Source organism: Bos grunniens, chromosome 10, assembly GCF_055505025.1.
Source record: "Bos grunniens cultivar Pamir isolate PY7600 chromosome 10, Bosgru_T2T1.0, whole genome shotgun sequence".
In the NCBI taxonomy this organism is placed as follows: Eukaryota; Metazoa; Chordata; class Mammalia; order Artiodactyla; family Bovidae; genus Bos; species Bos grunniens.
The window spans coordinates 88070129-88088449 of NC_141174.1; the positions used below are offsets into that span (position 1 = coordinate 88070129).

Here is an 18321-nt window from a genome sequence, read left to right on the forward strand (position 1 = left end):
TCTTTCCAACCATCAGGGTCTTTTCAAATGAGTCAGTTCTTCGCATCATCTGGCCAAAATATTGGAGTTTCAGCTTCAACATCAGTCCTTCCAATGAACATTCAGGAGTGCTTTCCTTTTGGATGGACTGGTTGGATCTCCTTGCAGTTCAAGGGACTCTCAAGAGTCTTCTCCAACATCACAGTTCAAAAGTGTCAACTCTTGGGTGCTCAGCTTTCTTATAGTCCAACTCTCACATCCACACATGACTACTGGAAAAGCCACAGCTTTGACTAGTCGGACTTTTGTCAGCAAAGTAATGTCTCTGTGTTTTAATATGTTGTCTAGGTTGGTCATAACTTTTCTTCCAAGGAGTAAGCATCTTTTAATTTCATGGGTGCAGTAACCATCTGCAGTGATTTTGGAACACACAAAAAATAAAGTATGTCACTGTTTCCACTGTTTACCCATCTATTTGCCATGAAGTGATGGGACCAGATACCATGATCTTAGTTTTCTGAATGTTGAGCTTTAAGCCAACTTTTTCACTCTCCTCTTTCACTTTCATCAAGAGGCTCTTTAGTTCTTCTTCACTTTCTGCCATAAGGGTGGTGTCATCTGTACATCTGAAGTTATTGATATTTCTCCTGGCAATCTTGATTCCAGCTTGTGCTTCATCCAGCCCAGTGTTTCTCATGATGTACTCTGCATATAAGTTAAATAAGCAGGGTGACAATATACAGCCTTGACATACTCCTTTCCCTATTTGGAACCAGTCTGTTTTTCCATGTCCAGTTCTAACTGTTGCTTCCTGGCCTGCATACAGATTTCTCAAGAGGCAGGTCAGGTGGTCTGGCATTCCTTTCTCTATAAGAATTTTCCAGAGTTTGTTGTGGTCCACACAAAGGCTTTGACATAGTCAATAAGGCAAAAATAGATGTTTTTCTGGAACTCTCTTGCTTTTTCGTTGATCCAACAGATGTTGGCAATTTGATCTCTGGTTCCTCTGCCTTACTAAATCCAGCTTGATCTGGAAGTTCATGGTTCATGTACTGTTGAAGCCTGGCTTCAACAATCTGGGTTGTGAAGATCTTTTTTGTATAGTCTTCTGTGTATTCTTGCCACCTCTTTTTAATATCTTCTGCTTCTGTTAGGTCCATACCATTTCTGTCCTTTATTGTGCCCATCTTTGCATGAAGTGTTCCCTTAGTAACTCTAATTTTCTTGAAGATATCTTTAGACTTTCCCATTCTGTTGTTTTCCTCTATTTCTTTACAATGCTTGCTCAGGAAGGCTTTCTTATCTCTCCTTGCTATTCTTTGGAACTCTGCATTCAAATGGGTGTATCTTTCCTCTGTCCATAGTTCATCAGGCACTCTGTCTATCAGATCTAATCCCTTGAATCTATTTATCACTGCCACTGTATAATCATAAGGGATCTGATTTAGGTCATACCTGAATGATCTAGTGGTTTTCCCTACTTTCTTCATTTTAGGTCTGAATTTGGCAATAAGGAGTTCATGATCTGAGCCACAGTCAGCTCCCAGTCTTGTTTTTGCTGACTGTATAGGACTTTGCCATCTTTAGCTGCAAAGAATATAATCAATCTGATTTTGGTGTTGACCATCTGGTGATGTCCATGTATGCTGTTGGAAGAGGGTGTTTGCTATGACCAGTGTGTTCTCTTGGGAAAACTCTACTAGCCTTTGCCCTGCTTCACTCTGTACTCCAAGGCCAAATTTGCCTGTTCCTCCAGGTGTTTCTTGACTTCCTACTTTTGCATTCCAGTCCCCTATAACTGATAAAAGATTAGTATCCAGGATACCTACATAATACTATATAACCAAGAAAAACAACCCATTTTTAAAAAATGTTGAAGTTTTAAGTCAGTTTACAAAAGAAGATACTCAAATGAGCAATACACATATCAAAAAAAACCCCACAAACTCTTTAACTTTATTGGTCGTCAGGGAAATAGAAATTAAATCCACAAAGATATACCACAACAATCTTCAGGGTGGCAAAGCAATAAACAAAGAAAAGAAAATATCAAGTGTTGACAAAGATATATATCATCTGGAATTTTCATATACTGCTAGTAAGAAAATAAATCAGTATAAACACCTTGCAAAGCCATTTGGTGTTATCTGCTAAATCTGAGCATATGTTTACCCCATGCCTCAGCAATTCTTTTTAATATGTATCCAAGAGCAGGGTATATATATATATTTACATTAAAAGACATATGCAAGAATGTTCATAGTGGTATTACCCCTAACAGCTCTATGGTATAAACCACTGAAATTCCCATCAACAGTAGAATGGATACAAAATTGGGGTATGTTCATACATATTTATCCCTGATGCCTCTCTTTTCCTCACTCCTATCTGTGAGCCATTCTTCATTTCTTTCTTTCAGTCATTCCTCATGGCTCTACCTCTAAAATAAAATATAACGTGAATTTGTTTACTTCTCTTCATATCCACTGATACCATCCTCCTTAAATTCACCATCATTTCTCACCTGGTTTACCAAAACAGTCTTTAACTAGTCTTCTTGGTTCCACTCATGTTCCTGTATAACTCATTATCTGTAAAGCAGTCACCATGGTCTTATTAAAATATAAATCAGATCACCTCATCCTCCTCTTAAACTTTTCAGTGATTTCTCACTGTAATTAGGATTAAATCCAATTCCTCATCATGATTTGAAAGGATGCCTTGCCGGTTCTGCTACAATGTAAGGCTTTTAAAAAGAAAGATCCTAAGATATAAATGGCTTAAACAAATTAAGAGTTTATTTCTCTTTCACACAAAGGTTGAAAGGAAAAGAGTCCTGGTTAGGCAGGGTATCTTGTCCAGACTCAACCTGGAGTTCCATTTTTGACTTCAAAGTGCTTGCCCATCATATATATCTTCATCCCAGCTAGTCAGAGATAGAAAAATGAAAAGAAGAAGCTATGCCCAGAAGTTTCCATTTCCCCTTCTGCTTACATTCTCATTGTCCAGAACCTGGAAGGAAGTTCCCAAGTTCAGCTAGCTGAAAGGAAGACTAGAATGTCTTTGGTCAAGCTGACATGTGCCCATCCATGACTCAATTACTGTGGAAGTAGGGAAGAATTAACCTTGAAGACAACTCGTGGTCTCTGTTCTACCCTACATCATTCCAGTCTTCTCTACCTCTCCAACATTATCTCTTCCTTCTCTTGGCCTTCCAGCCCCATTAGCATTCTTGCTTGCTGCTGCTGCTGCTAAGTCATGTCCGACTCTGTGCGACCCCATAGACAGCAGCCCACCAGGCTTCCTCATCCCTGGGGTTCTTCAGGCAAGAACACTGGAGTGGGTTGCCATTTTCTTCTTAAGCATTCTTGCTTACTCCCTCCTTAATCCCCTGGGCCATTACGCCAATGCTGTCCTACATCTGAAATACTCTTCTCTAGATCTTTACATGACTGGGTCCTTCTCATCATTTGGATCTCAACATCTTCCAAGATACACTCCCTGACCCTTCCCTCCCAAGCAAAGTAATCACTTCCTTTTATCATTCTCAGTCTATGTTATTTTATTTCTAGCACTTGTCCTTAGCTTAAATTCTCATTTACTTACCTGATTATTATCTATATCCTCTACTAGAATGTAAGCACCACAAGAATACATATGATTGACTTATTTTCTCTGTCAGATCCCCAACTACCTTGGATAAAGCAAGCATTCAACAAATACTTGTTGAGCAGATGAATTTATTAGCCAAAACCCCTCATTTTATAACTGACAAAGCTGAGGCCCTGAGAAAGTAAATGACTTGCCTGAGGTTCTACAACCACTTAGTAGATACCTAGGTGGGTGCTTTTCTCCTATTTTAGCCAGCCTCCTCTTTGAAGTCTTCTATTGTTTCACCTCTAAGCAATCATTCTGCATACTCATAGTACTAGATTTTAACATCCATTTGGTTTTTAGTTTGTAATGCTATGTATTGTTATTTATTTTTTATATCTCTGTCTTATTTTCCCAACCAAGCTGCAAATCCCTTAAAAATACCAACTTTCTCACACATAGAAAACACAGGCCCTAAGTAGGTATTTCACAAAAAGACTAAAGTTGCTTTATTCAGTAAACTGCAACTCAGAACCATTACAAGTTTAAGTCTGTCCTATTACTGAAGATAAAAGTTGGATACTAGAAGAGTAGCTTTTGGTAATTTCTGTCTATCCCCAACTAAGAAGACTGTCTTACCGGTAGCCAAAATCTTACGTCCTTCATCAAAATGATGCAGAGGAGCTGCTCTGGGTACAATAGGTGGATTCTGAAAGGTAATTCTTGCTGTTGGTGGAATCAATCCTCGTTCTATCATACTTAAAACCCCTAAAAAGGAAGGTTAGAAGAATATGAGTTTAACTTCAAGCACTTCCACAAAGTCTGAACTCTATAAATTTCACAAATGTAACTTTCTATATTCATTAGTTTATTTGTGAGAGTACATTTAGTGCCTTAATCCTTTGCATGAAAAAATAGCCATAGTATGTGTCCTATCTATTTTTCTAACAACCGCAGGAAAAAAGATGGCATTTCTAATAGTGGTATTTTGAAATAAACTTGTACTATGGTAATTTCAAGATAGAAATATACTTCCAATGCAAACAAAAACTTCTTTATACATCATGGCATTTTCAATTATTACTAATATTGGTATTCTTTTTAAAATTCAGAGAAATCAGGTACACAGTCCATAACTAGGGAGATCTTTGGTTCTGAAAGAAAGAACATCTGTGTGCTTAAAATCATATTTCTGTTGTTATAATGAGTTACATTTTATTTTTTTAAAAAAGAGTTCCTTTTAGACATTTCTCATATTACCAGAAGATGTGAATGCCCAAATAGATTGTTTTAGTGTAACTGGGCAACATGGTTAGTATTACTGCAACTAATTTACAATTCCTAGATCTCAAACTGTGTCCATATGACCAGTGCCAAGGCTTTTCAAGGACAGGAGACATCATTTTTAAAAACTTCAATGAGTAAATGAATATCTGAGCAAAGCCTGCTGTCAGGGGCAAAACTCACATTCAGGGGCAACTACCATTGGTGGTGCTAGTGGTAAAGTGGTCCCATACAAGGAACCAAAGAGACTTAGGCTTGATCCCTGAGTCGGGAAGATCCCCCGGCGGAGGGCATGGCAGCCCACTCCAGTATTCTTGCCTGGAGAATCCCATGGACTTCTAGAAGGGCCTGGCAGGCTATAGTCCAGTCTACAAACAGTTGAACACGACTGAAGAGACTTTGTATGCATGCATCATATTGAAGCCAGAAAGTCAGGGAGTACTTGACATAGATGTGTGATAGGGCTTCAGCTTCTTGTTGCTGTCAGGTAATAGGAAGAAAAATAAAGAACTCTGGGTCTCAATGAAATCTAAGTTAAAAAACTGTGTTCTAAACTGGACTAGGCTGAAGAAGTTGGCACACATCCTAAGAGGGATAAATACTGTTTTCATTTGCCTTATCACCTCTGCTGCTGCTGCTGCTAAGTCGCTTCAGTCGTGTCTGACTCTGTGCGACCCCATAGACGGCAGCCAACCAGGCTTCCCTGTCCCTGGGATTCTCCAGGCAAGAACACTGGAGTGGGTTGCCATTTCCTTCTCCAATGCATGAAAGTGAATAGTGAAAGTCAAGTCGCTCAGTTGTGTCTGACTCTTCGCGACCCCATGGACTGCAGCCCACCAGGCTCCTCCGTCCATGGGATTTTCCAGGCAAGAGTACTGGAATGGGGTGCCATTGCCTTCTCCGTTATCACCTCTAAAGACTATATTATATCACATTCAGGATATTAAAGTCTAGTGTTAAAGGAATTCAGAAGAATGATGGGGGAGCTGAAGAGTTCACTAAGAACAGTGATTCCAAAACAATGTTGTAAGTGATTCTAAAACAATGATTCCAAGAGAAGTCTTCAGTTTATTTGTGTGTGTGTGTGTGGCCATGCTCACTCAGTTGTGTCTGACCCTTTGTGACCCCACGGATTGTAACCCACCAGGCTCCGCTGTCCGTGGAATTTTCCAGGTAAGAATAATGGAGTGGGTTGCCATTTTGTCCTCCAGGAGATCTTCCCGACCCAGGGATGGAACCCACATCACCTGCATTGGCTGGCAGATTCTTTACCACTGAGCTACCTGGTAAGTTTACTTACCACAGGATTATTTGGAATGAGAACTTTTTATTAAAAATGGATATTCCTGGGCCCTATCCCAATTTCTGAGGCAAAGCCCTGGTAATATGCATTATTGAAGGCTCCAGGAGATACTTATGTGCACTGAAGTTTGAGAACCACTAGAATTGGGGCCCAGAAATCTACATTTTAAATAAGCACTCCAGGTTAATCTTTTTCACTATTAAAACTGAAGATCTACTGATCCCAAGTACAACTCTTCAAGCCCTTTTCAACATTAGTATTTTGGGTTTTTATTATAATAACACCAGAATTCAACTACTTTGAAATATAAAAACTAATTCTTTGTCCTCACAAATATTTTCCACCTATAAATATCATACCCCATGTCCAAGAACTATGCCCATTTTGTAGATGTGAAAAACAGAGCTCCTTCTAATTCAGTGTATTTTCATCACTGGAGTGAGCTTCATTCTCTGAGAATCCCAAAGAATATGAGCGTGATTTTAACCTTTGCTTTAGTATTGGTTAAAGCAATTCACTTAATTTTAGACTAACACATGTGTGCATTTACCACTGAAAGGAAGAAGTTGAGGCTTTGGAATAAGCTAAAGAGTACTGGTTATCTTTTCATGGCAATACTGGAGACTTTGATTTCTGACCCTATAATCACCTTTGTTTTTGATTAGTCTATTTTACAATTCTGCAGTGATTAAGGTTAGTTGATAGAAAACTGAAAGCAATGCAAATAATTCTTGTGTGTATATATGCAAATAAATTTTGTCACATAGAGGGAATGTACTTCTTCCACCCCCAAAATTCAGTTTTACCTGCATTTGCAAATTTATTTTTAAAGGCGTGATTGATAAATTTGTCTGCTGTTTGAATTCTTCTTTGAATCAATTGTTACATTTTATTGGTTCCCTCCTTTTTAATTAATCAGTTAAACAGAATCTTTGATGTGTTCATTTTATATTTGTATAAGAGTCATGGTTTCACTTTAAAAATATATATATATATATATCCTTTTAATGATTTTGGAGCTCCCACCAAGATGACCAAAAGATTCACCTGAAATTGCCAGAAACGGTACCTACATCTCACAGGGAGCCAAGCCAGGCACGTATTTTCTTGGCATCCATAAGTTAATTCAGAGAGGCAACAGAACTTTGCTGGCTCTTGTTTTTCTGATTTTCCTAATTTTTATTTTATTATTTACTTGGTCGTTCTGGGTCTTAGTTGTGGCATGTAGGATCTTTTGATTGCAGCATCTGAACTCTTGCAGCGTGTGGGATCTAGTTCCCTGACCAGGGATTCAATGCGGACCCCCTGCGTTGAGAGCGTGGGGACTTAGCCGCTGGACCACCAGGGAAGTCCCTTGCTTTTCTAATTTTGATAGTACTCCCTATTAATTTGTGTCGTGGTTCATTTGTGGCTGACAAGTTAGTCCTTGTTGGTGGCTACAATGACTGGGAATTTGGTGATGTCTGTAAACGGTCTCACAGAGATTTATTCCTTATTGAATGAGAGACAATGGAGAATATAGTTAGTAGTGTTCCGTTTGTCTATGTGTATTCTGAGCCGAATTCAACTAGGTATTTCATACCCACAAGGAAGGAGAATAACTCTTTGATATCTAGACCATTACACCTCTGTGTTTATTTTTCATCTGTGGCTGAAACTAGAATGGAAGCTATAAACTCTATTGAATGCCTCAGTTCAGTTCAGTTCAGGGGCTCAGTCATGTCTGATTCTTTGTGGCCCCATGAATCGCAGCATGCCTGGCCTCCCTGTCCATCACCAACTTCCGGAGTTCACCCAAACTCATGTGCATTGAGTTGGTGATGCCATCCAGCCATCTCATCCTCTGTCGTCCCCTTCTCCTCCTGCCCTCAATCCCTCCCAGCATCAGAGTCTTTTCCAATGAGTCAACTCTTCGCATGAGGTGGCCAAAGTATTGGAGTTTCAGCCTCAGCCTCAGTCCTTGCAATGAACACCCAGGACTGATCTCCTTTAGGATGGACTGGTTGGATCTTCTTGCAGTCCAAGGGACTCTCAAGAGTCTTCTCCAACACCACAGTTCAAAAGCATCAATTCTTCAGCACTCAGCTATCTTCACAGTCCAACTCTCACATCCATACATGACTACTAGAAAAACCATAGCCTTGACTAGACGGACCTTTGTTGGCAAAGTAATATCTCTGCTTTTTAATATGCTATCTAGGTTGGTCATAACTTTCCTTCCAAGGAGTAAGCGTCTTTTAATTTCATGGCTGCAATCACCATCTGCAGTGATTTTGGAGCCCCCCAAAAATAAAGTTTGACACTGTTTCCACTGTTTCCCCATCTATTTCCCATGAAGTAATGGGACCAGATGCCATGATCTTAGTTTTCTGACTGTTGAGCTTTAAGCCAACTTTTTTACTCTCCTCTTTCACTTTCATCATTGAATGCCTATGTATCTGTAATTCAGAAAGATCTTTATTTCTCATTATGAATGTAGAATGTTTATTGTCTCCAGGTGGTATTAATAAATTAGATGGTAAAATCTCAAAGGAACTCTGTTCTGATTAACTTACATAGAGAAATGAGCACTTACAGGAACTGAATATTCCCAGAAAATAAGGAAATTGAACTTCTACTACTTTAGATGAGCTCCCTCTCACCTCCCAAATTCAGAAGCTCATTGAGCCTCCTTACTTTTCATGGCAATATGGGCTATTTGCATAGATGCAATAAGAATCCTTTCTTCTTTTACTAAGATAGAATTGAAAAAATTGCTTATGCAACCAAGAACTTGCCTGGAATTTCATATTTAACAATGATGCTATTAATCAGGTGTAACAAATTACATTTAAAGGAGTAAGCTTGATTTTATGGAACCAAAAGCCTACAAAACCCTCCTAGAAAAACTGGCCTGGCTTACAGGATTTCCATCCTTACAGTTGCAAAGTAATGTCACTTCCCAGCAGGCTCAAGAACCTTAGGATATGGGGAGCATCTCTAGAGGAGAGGAATGTACCCAAATTTATAGGTCCTACAGTTGAAATCTGGTGGACAGATTTTCTAGTCTCAGGATAGCAAGTAATAGAGGATTTTAAAAGTTCAATCTGAGATTCCTTCCAACAGAGCAAACTTAAGATGGCCTATGTGGTGATTAACCTTCTTGCTGCACCTGTGTAAATAATCAGACCAAACCTAATGAAATGACTTACTTTGTGAATAATTTTTTAAGATCATTTTGCATCAAATTGGGGCACAATTGTAGGAAATTTTTTTTTTTTTTTATGTTTTAGAATGAGCAAAAGAGATTACTGAATACTTTTCAATGGAATGCCTCCAGGAATTACCTGAATCTAGTCTTTGACTATTGTACAACTCTGCAGAGATTAAAGTTAACTTGTGGGGAAAAAACTGATAATAATGCAAATAATTCATATCTATAGACATGAAAAAAATTGGTGAAGGTTCATTCCTTCCTCCCATGCAAATGCCAATTTTCCTTGTGTTTACAAATTTATTTCAATATTCCTGATCTACAAAGATATGTCCTTTGGATTCTCCTTTAGACCAGTTGTGACATCTTACAAATTCTCTTTCAAACTGATGAGTTAAACAACTAAAATCTTTGACTTGTGTTCATTTGTGAGAGAGTAGGGACTTTACCTGTTTTTGAAAATTATCCCTTATCACCATTGTCTCATTAAATGTTCATAGCACTCTCACATTCCTGTTGACTAGATTAGGAATTAGAATTCATCTATTCATTCATTCATTAAAAACTCATTCATTCATTCAACCAATATGTAAGTTCCTTTTATATGTCAGGAACTATTCTGGGGCCTGGGGATTCAATGGTGAACCAGACAGATCTCATGGAGCCTTTAGTGATGGAGAAGACAAAATAAATTCACAAATTAATATATAATTACAAAATTGTGATCATCTATAAAGCAAAAAGACGGATGCTTGAGGAAATGACTTTTACAGGCAGAGGTAAGAGGACTGGTGAAGGCCTGATGTGAAAAGGTGCTTGGCCTGCTAAGGAAAAGAGAGAAGTCCCCTGTGGCTGGAGCATGGAGAAAGCTGAGTGAGATGAGAGTGGAGGTGAGGCCAGATCCGGCATGTCTCGTTTATAGAGTTTATTCTAAAACTGGAGCACAACTTGCCTGAGATTTCACAGAGCCTGAACTGAAAATTTGGTTCCTTATTAGAAGACTTAAATTCTTAATCATTTACTAGGGGTGGGGATAGGGGTGGAGACATTATTCTTTGGATTTAGCAAGATAATTCCAGAAAAAGTAGGGAAGTTTGTCTTGCATTTTCCAAAACTATCCTCTCTTCTGGGAGTTGGTCATCTTTCACCACATGCTGGACTAGTATAGATCTGGGGTGACTCCAATGACAGTTCAGAGCATCAGGACAGGTAAACATTTAGGCACCGTATCAGCATTTGTGTGGCTTGTGCTTTCCTGGCATTCATATTACCTTGCACAGTACCAGACATATGGCAAGTAGTCAATAAATGTGTTGATTAATTGGTTGATTAACTACAAATATTATGGTAGGCCATGTGTTCTCTGGCAGATAACTGAGGGATGAAAATGTGATGCTTTTCTGGAACAAGTTGCTATGACTCTAGATTTACCTTTGTTTTGCAGCAATTTTTTACTGTATCTATTGCTAAAGCAAGGATAAATAGGTTGGTTGATCCATTCATTCATCTTAATTTGACCCCAGGAAGAATATAAGTTTTTATAAAGCAAGAAATAAAAACTCCCTGGAGTTTTCCCAGGGAGTAACTATAATGTAAACTAACTAAAACCATGTGTCACCAATATTTCTAAACAACCAGGGTTCGTAACCAAGAAAGTAATTGTTTCAGTTGTGGGAGGTTTAATCAACTAAGAGGCTTATAATGATGCAGTCCTTCTTGAGTTTTTCTGTACCACCACTAGTGGGTCAGCAGACAGGATACAGGAGCTGTAAAATGGAGAACCTATAAATCTTCAGGTACCAGAGGAACCCTGGGGAACCAACTTTAGGTCTAAAACACTCCAGACATCAGTTAGAAAGTGAGATAGAAATAAATTAAAGATCATCTCACTTGCTCATATTTGAGATACAAAAGGGGATCCACTTAAGCATTCTTTAACACGTCAGCCAATTATGTAGCAGGGAGAAGTAAAGAGGGTTACATTTATGACACTCAGTCTTTAGTCATTCACTTACACTTTCATTTGCTTATCCATTCAACCAACTATTTAGTATCTACAAAATGCTAGATGTGGTTCTAAGCACTGGGGATACTGAGATAAAGATGACGTGACCTTTTGCTTAAAAAAATGAGAAATCTACTGGTTTCACAAACCAGTATTAGACTAAGTATTTAGACTGGTATAAGTCTTAGTATAAGTATTTAGATTAGACCTGCATAGTTCACTTAATAATTACATTCATTTCTGGCTTCATATTTTTATGTAGTAATATATTGAAATAAAATTTTAAGTATTATCAGAAAAGGATCAGAAACTATCTGCTCAGAAGCTTTAAAAATTATAATATCACCTAAATACAATAATAATTTTAACATGTAAATATACCAAAATCTAAATCAATAGAAAATCTATAGAATAATGGATCTTAGAAGTGGAAAGGGACTCTGGTGGTCATCTAGTCCAACCTTCTGATTTACAGAGAAGGAAACTCAGGCCACAGTGGGGACTTGACTTGTCCAAAGTCACCTTGGAGAATCAGCATCTGAGTCTGAATTCAAACTCAGACCCCCAATCCCACCTCAAAGCTCTTCCCCTTATGTTCCTAAACATATAAAATGCTTATCTGAATCACTAACCTTTGTTAGCATCTGCTTGTAAGACTGGCACTGGGGTGAAATAGGGATCCGTGCGATGAGAAGCTGGTAGAACCGTGAGGCTGGATATAGTGGAGCCTTTTATTAACTTCTGAGCCTTCACCTAAATGATCAAAAATTTGTTTTCAGCAGACATTTTTGCCTTCAAAATGAACACAGTTTTCTTCTTGTAAACAATAAATAAGGTTATGAATATGAATAGTTTCATTAAGTTTTAATAAAGTAGAAATATCAGCTCCAATTTTATTGCTCACCGGTACCCTGTGCTATTGTCTACTGTCAGGAGTTTGTGTAATTTAAAATAGTTAATTAAATCCAATTAACATGTTGTGATTTCCACTATGCAAAGTCAGTATAGTAGTTAATAAAGGAACTATTAAGATTTTGTTCAATTTTAATGACTACAATATAAAAGTGCTAAATCTTGACAGAGGAGGTTTTGAATACAGCAAAGTTTTGTACAGGCAAATTTTCTAGGAAATACACATTAGAGTTTTGAGGATAAATAAAAACTGGGAAAATGTAAAAATAAACATATCAGTCAACATTAACAGGTTAAGGATAAATTCGGAGCAGACTCTAGCAGATCTTAGAAATAGTTAAAGATGTGATGTATAGATCACTTAGAGTAGATGATTACTTTTCCTAAAGTCATTAAGTGCTTTTATTATAGTCACGAAATATGAATTGTTTCTATTAAATGCTTTCTAGATTTCAAATATTATATGTATTGCAAATAAATCACATGTAATTATATAGGCCAAGCACAGTATTTTTACCTTTATTATAGGAGGTTATGAATTACCTAGGCCCTCTCATCAGGGAAGATGCAACTGTTTGGTATTTAGAGATGATTTTAAAATTTCCCAGTCATTTTCCAAACATTAATTAATTTGCATAACTTCCAAGGGAACTAGGTAATGGTTTGCTATTTAACTACTGATTTTAATAAAGAACCAAGTCAGAAAGGTTAGATTTTTCTCAGGTCACGGTAGAGCACTAGATATGCAAAGATTATTCAATTTGAAGATTGATCTGATTCTGCATTAGTGAAATTTGCCATTGGGTTCCACAGTAGCACATCTTCTAGTTCATCAAGGTCATGGTGACCTTAAGGAAAAAGAAAGGGAAAGTTTCATCAAGACTCCAGGGAGAAAATCACTTTGAAAAATAATATTTACTGGCTGAGAAATGTCTGTGAACAAAGTTATTTTAGAACTCCACTGCCAGGATGTGGTACTTAAGGGAAACTATTAATATAAGTAACACCATCTTATGGACACCAAACCCTTTGGCGATGTTTGGAGAGGATGGTTTAAAATGACTACAAATAGGATTTTTCACAGGAAAGAGCAGACTGTTAATGCAGTCAGTTTCCTTCCAGGCAAGCGGGAAGAAGCAAGGGTAGAGCTCCGGAGAGTGCGCATGCGCATTGTGCGATTGTGGAACTTCAGCATTGCTGGTGCTCCTTGGTCTCTTTTCCTCATCCTCAGCTCTCCTCCCGCTACTTCACTTCCAGATAGGAGTAACTGCCAGGAGCTCCTCCTAGCCAGGGAAGCTGAGATAATCATACAGTGTACTGTGATCCAGACATGGTGCAGACATAGACGAGGATGCTCAGCATCAAAAACAGAAGGGTCTCCAGTTGTCTGATCTCAGGGTCAGGGAGGCAAAGGTAAATCGAAGGAAGATAGAAAGATTCCACTTGAATAAAATTGTCAAACACTGTGAAGGTGTAAAATATAGATTTGGCAGTATCGGGGCTCACAGCATCGTTCATCTGGATTTTCTGAAAGCCTTTGACAAAGTACACCTGACAATGTGCTCTTGAAAGCTAAAGTAGCAGATCTGACAGTAAACACAATGTAAAGTGCGACACGAAGGAGATGGGGGAAGGCAGACGACGGTCAGCTTCTGTCAGGCTGTCAGCACTTTCATAACGCTGGTTTCTTTCATTCTTTACATGGCGTCAATCTCAACAATGTAAAAGCTGGACCCAAGGGCTAGGGCTGTGCTGAAAAGGCAGTGAGGGGGGGTGTGTGTGTAGGAGGCAGAGAAGGGTGACATCCTGGTGAGTTTACAGAAGTAAATCCTTCAGACAGGATCTCTGGATGGGAAACATCAGCCCCCTCTGCTGTCGGGTTCCCATGGTAAGGATAACCACTCCTGCATGTGCCCGGTTGGAAGAACAAGGTCAGTAACAACCTCAGCATTTACTGAGCACTTACTATATAACACTAACTTTAATACAGTAAGCATTAAATTTCATGAGCAATGGAAAATCTAAGAGCTATGAGAGCGCAGAAGAGGGAGTAATTAACTCTGCCTGCTGGTATTGCAGAAGGCTTTGCAATGACTCTCAACACTGGCTGTATATTAGCATTACTCAGGGAGCTTTTTAAAAATACTGCTGCCTGGGCCCCAACCCTGGGCAGTTAAACCAGAATAGCTGTGCTGGAGCCTGGGCCTCGGTATTTTTACAAAGCTCCCCAGGTGATTCTGATGTGCAGCCAAGGTTGAGATGTACTGCAGTAAGTGATATTTAAATTGCATCTTAAAAGAAGCATTGAATTATATCACGTGGAGAACAGGATGCAATTATAGGTAGAAAGAATGGTGGCAAGAAAGCAAAAGAGCACACAAATGCATGAACATTTCACTGAAGGTGAAGGTCTCTATGTGGCTCGAGTATATTGTGTGTATCAGGAGGATAAGGTGTGGATGAGACGGGAAAGGTAGATAAATGCAAATTAAAGAAACCATGTGAAAGTGCTGATTGCCTAACAGAAGCTGAACATCATCTGATTCCGGCTTCTCTTTTATGTTGTGTTTGATACTTATACTGAACTGTGCTTTGTGGTTTGTATGCTGCTAATAAAAGAATCATACTATAAATAGAACAATGTCTCTCATATCTGGTACTTGTCATTACCATTTCCAAAACTGTAATTCAGAATTCTTATCACTTTATGCGGAAATCTTCCATAATAGCTTAAAATTTTTTCAATATTTAAAAAATACAGAAAAGCTTAAAGAAGAAAACAGCAATCATATTCCTGTCAGCCAGAATTAATCATTGTTAGTATCTTGGTATATTTGCTTCCAGGGATTTCAAATAGAAAAAATGTTCTATTTTATTATTCTGGTAACAATGATATATGCTCATTAAAAAGATTCCAAATAAAAACAGAGGTGAAAATTGAAGAAACCATATCAAATATCACTAGATGATTCATTATCCCTGATACCTTGGGATGATTTACTTATTATTTTAAAAAAATAGGATTTATATTACATTATTAAACTTAATTTGACATGAATTTCATAGGAAGGGGAAAGGCTGAATTAAACCCAACCAATTATTAAGCCTCAAAAAAAATATTTCTTTACCACATGATTCCTGTGAGTTAAAAAAGATTCTTCTGCATGGGTTGGCAAAGTTCTTCTTAAAGGGCCAGAGAGTAAATGTTTTAGGCTGTCTGGGGTCTATTTTTATAGCTGGAAAGTAGCATAAGCAATATGGAAACAAAGGGATGAAGCTGTGTTCCACTGAAATTTAATTTACAAAAACAGGCAGTCTGCCCTCAGGCAGTGATTTGTGGACTCCTGCTACATGTTCAATAAAGGTGATTATGAAAAAATATTTAGGTTATTTGTTTACCTATTTATGTATATATATATATTTTTTAACCACATGTTTTTATTTTGGATAATAAATCCTAGCTTCAGAAGATGAGAACATGAGAAGTTTCTTGCTACTTCCATCTCCTCTCCCTCACCTCCCAGTTTTGTATTGTATTCTTTTTACATTGTCCAGATTTATAATATTCATTCTGTTTTGAAACCATCATTGCTATGATTGTTTAGCATCAGTTCTACATGTGAATGGATCCAGTGATTATCAACAGTTCTTCTGGCATGGTTTCACTATGCTTGCATTATTTTGTGGATTTTTAGATTGCTTAGCTTTGGTTGTCAAGCAGTTCTTTCCAACAAGTGTTCATGGATATTTTGCTTCCCTGAGCCTTTACACTTGAATTGCACCTGGGGCCATCCTCTCTTCTCTCAAAACTCTGCACTGCCGTCTTCCACAATGAATATAATGAAATCTGATAGCAGCCTGATTTTTTTTTACCCCTTGTAGGTGATTTTTTTCCTTCTGCCTAGATGTCTGAAGCATTCTTCCTCTTTCAAGTTCAGGTGTTTAACTAGGAAATACCTTTCTATTAAATATTCTAAATCAGACTTTCTTGGGATTCAGTGTTTTCCTTCATATTGCAGATTCAGTTCTTTTTTCACTTCTGGAACATCTTCTTACACTGCAGCACCAGGTACGTCCTCTCTTTCATTTGCTGGGTTCTCTTTGTGAGGGAAATCACGTGTCCTTAAATGTTGGCTCATCTTTATCTTTCATATTGTGGTTCCTAACTATTTGTTCTCTCCCAGCTCCTTTTAGAATAGAACATTGAGTTTTAGCTGAGCACATGGCTATCCAGTTAAAGACCACATTTTCCCAGTGTCCTCTGTGACTAAATGCCGCCAGTAAAACTGTGGCGTAAGTGATATGTATAACGTCTAGGGCATCCCTTAGAGTGCCTTCCCTGGACTATTTTTATCTTTCCTATGGACTGAAACACGGGTATGGAAAGGAGCCAGCTTCAACCACTGAAATGAGAATTTCCTATAACCACAGGGATGAGGAGGTGATGGAGCATCAGGATAGAAGGAACCATATCTTGGATGACCTCCTAGAGGAGATCCTGCCAGCCTTGGATGTCTCATCTGTGGATTGTTTTGTGAGTGAGAAAGAAACTAATTTATATAAGGCATTATTTCTTTGGATCTCTTTGTTACAGCAGCTTAGCTGGTAACAAACTAATATGCACATCTATTAACTTCAAATTAATTTCCTTTATCAGATGAGAGTGCATGTACTGTGCTTACAGCTTTTTCTCCCTGTCAATATTTCAGTATTCAGCAGTGTCTGTTCTGTTCTTTCTATTTATAGTGTATTTATTAGTTCCATAAAGTATTTTGGTATTCGATTTATTTCCTTATGTCTGCAACCTCTTTTTTTAATCTCATTCTGCTATGTTATCATCACATGGTTGAGCTCTAGTTTTATTTATGTCCCTATCAACTGTGCTATAATGTGAAGAAATGGTGAGAAAATTCCTCCTCACAAAATTCCTTGAGTTATGTTTTCCTTAAATTAGGCTTTGTCTTTTGAAGCCCAGGATTCTCCCTCCCTCCCCACCTTCCTTTCTTTTGTTAGCTGTTGGTGAAATACTGACATATATATAACAGATCGGTAGTGACCATATCCTTTCTTTTCACCTTGCACATATTTGCGCAGCTGTGTCCAGACATTCTACTTGCTCTGATACAGTATCTTGTCCCCCATTTTCTGGCACTAGTGTGACTTCACTTTCACTTTTCACTTTCATGCATTGGAGAAGGAAATGGCAACCCACTCCAGTGTTCTTGCCTGGAGAATCCCAGGGATGGGGGAGCCTGGTGGGCTGCCGTCTATGGGGTCGCACAGAGTCGGACACGACTGAAGTGACTTAGCAGCAGCAGTGTGTTTTCTATCCTAGCAACATGTGCTAACTGGGTATTCTGGGTTTTTTCCACCTTTCTATTACCTGAAGGCTTCTCTCCAGATTTTGTAGTATTTCTGAGGATCTCAATATTTTGAGGATTCTCAAAATACCAGTAGTATTTCTAAGGGCTGAGGCGGGGTGAGGCAAGGAGCTATGGGGCACCCTCTACTTTGCTCCAGAATCTCCTGCTTAGTGAATTTAAGAAATTATGTACAACCTTCATGACCATATTCAGCAACCCTGGCCCAACCCTAATCTTCATCTGATGGATGGGGAAACTAAAAATCAGAAAGGGAAAATACTTGGAACACGTGTATAATCTGCCTTGTAGTTCAGAGGCACAACTGAAATGCAAGTCACCCTCATGCCCCAGTGCTTCATGCTGTATTTTCTTGATTCCTGAGTTCTTGAACCTTTAAGCAAACACATCTCAGGTTGTCAGTTCCTAGTAAAGTCCTACCACTTTGTGCCCTATCTCACTCCTTTCCAAGTACCATCTAATTTAGAGATAGCAGGAGTCTCACCTTCTCTCAGACTAAGTGAAACAGGAGGGGAGAGGGCAAGGCACATTTAAAAGAATGACATAGATATAGGACATGCCAAGAAATGGTTAGAACCAAGTAGGTCCAAGATGGCCAAAGATTCGACTTCCGGTGGGCCTTGACCTTCATTATACACTTGTTGTAATACACTAGCATGCTAAAGAACGT

General features: G+C 38.4%; 1 protein-coding gene across 1 annotated transcript in view; it reads right to left on the reverse strand.

Annotated features, from left to right (window-relative positions):
- IQCH (IQ motif containing H) overlaps positions 1-18321 on the reverse strand; it is a 231508-nt gene that overhangs the window by 143389 nt on the left and 69798 nt on the right. Inside the window, 2 exon segments of the mRNA XM_086322857.1 lie at positions 4213-4341; positions 11991-12111. Of these exon segments, the coding sequence (XP_086178983.1) occupies positions 4213-4341; positions 11991-12111 (250 nt within the window).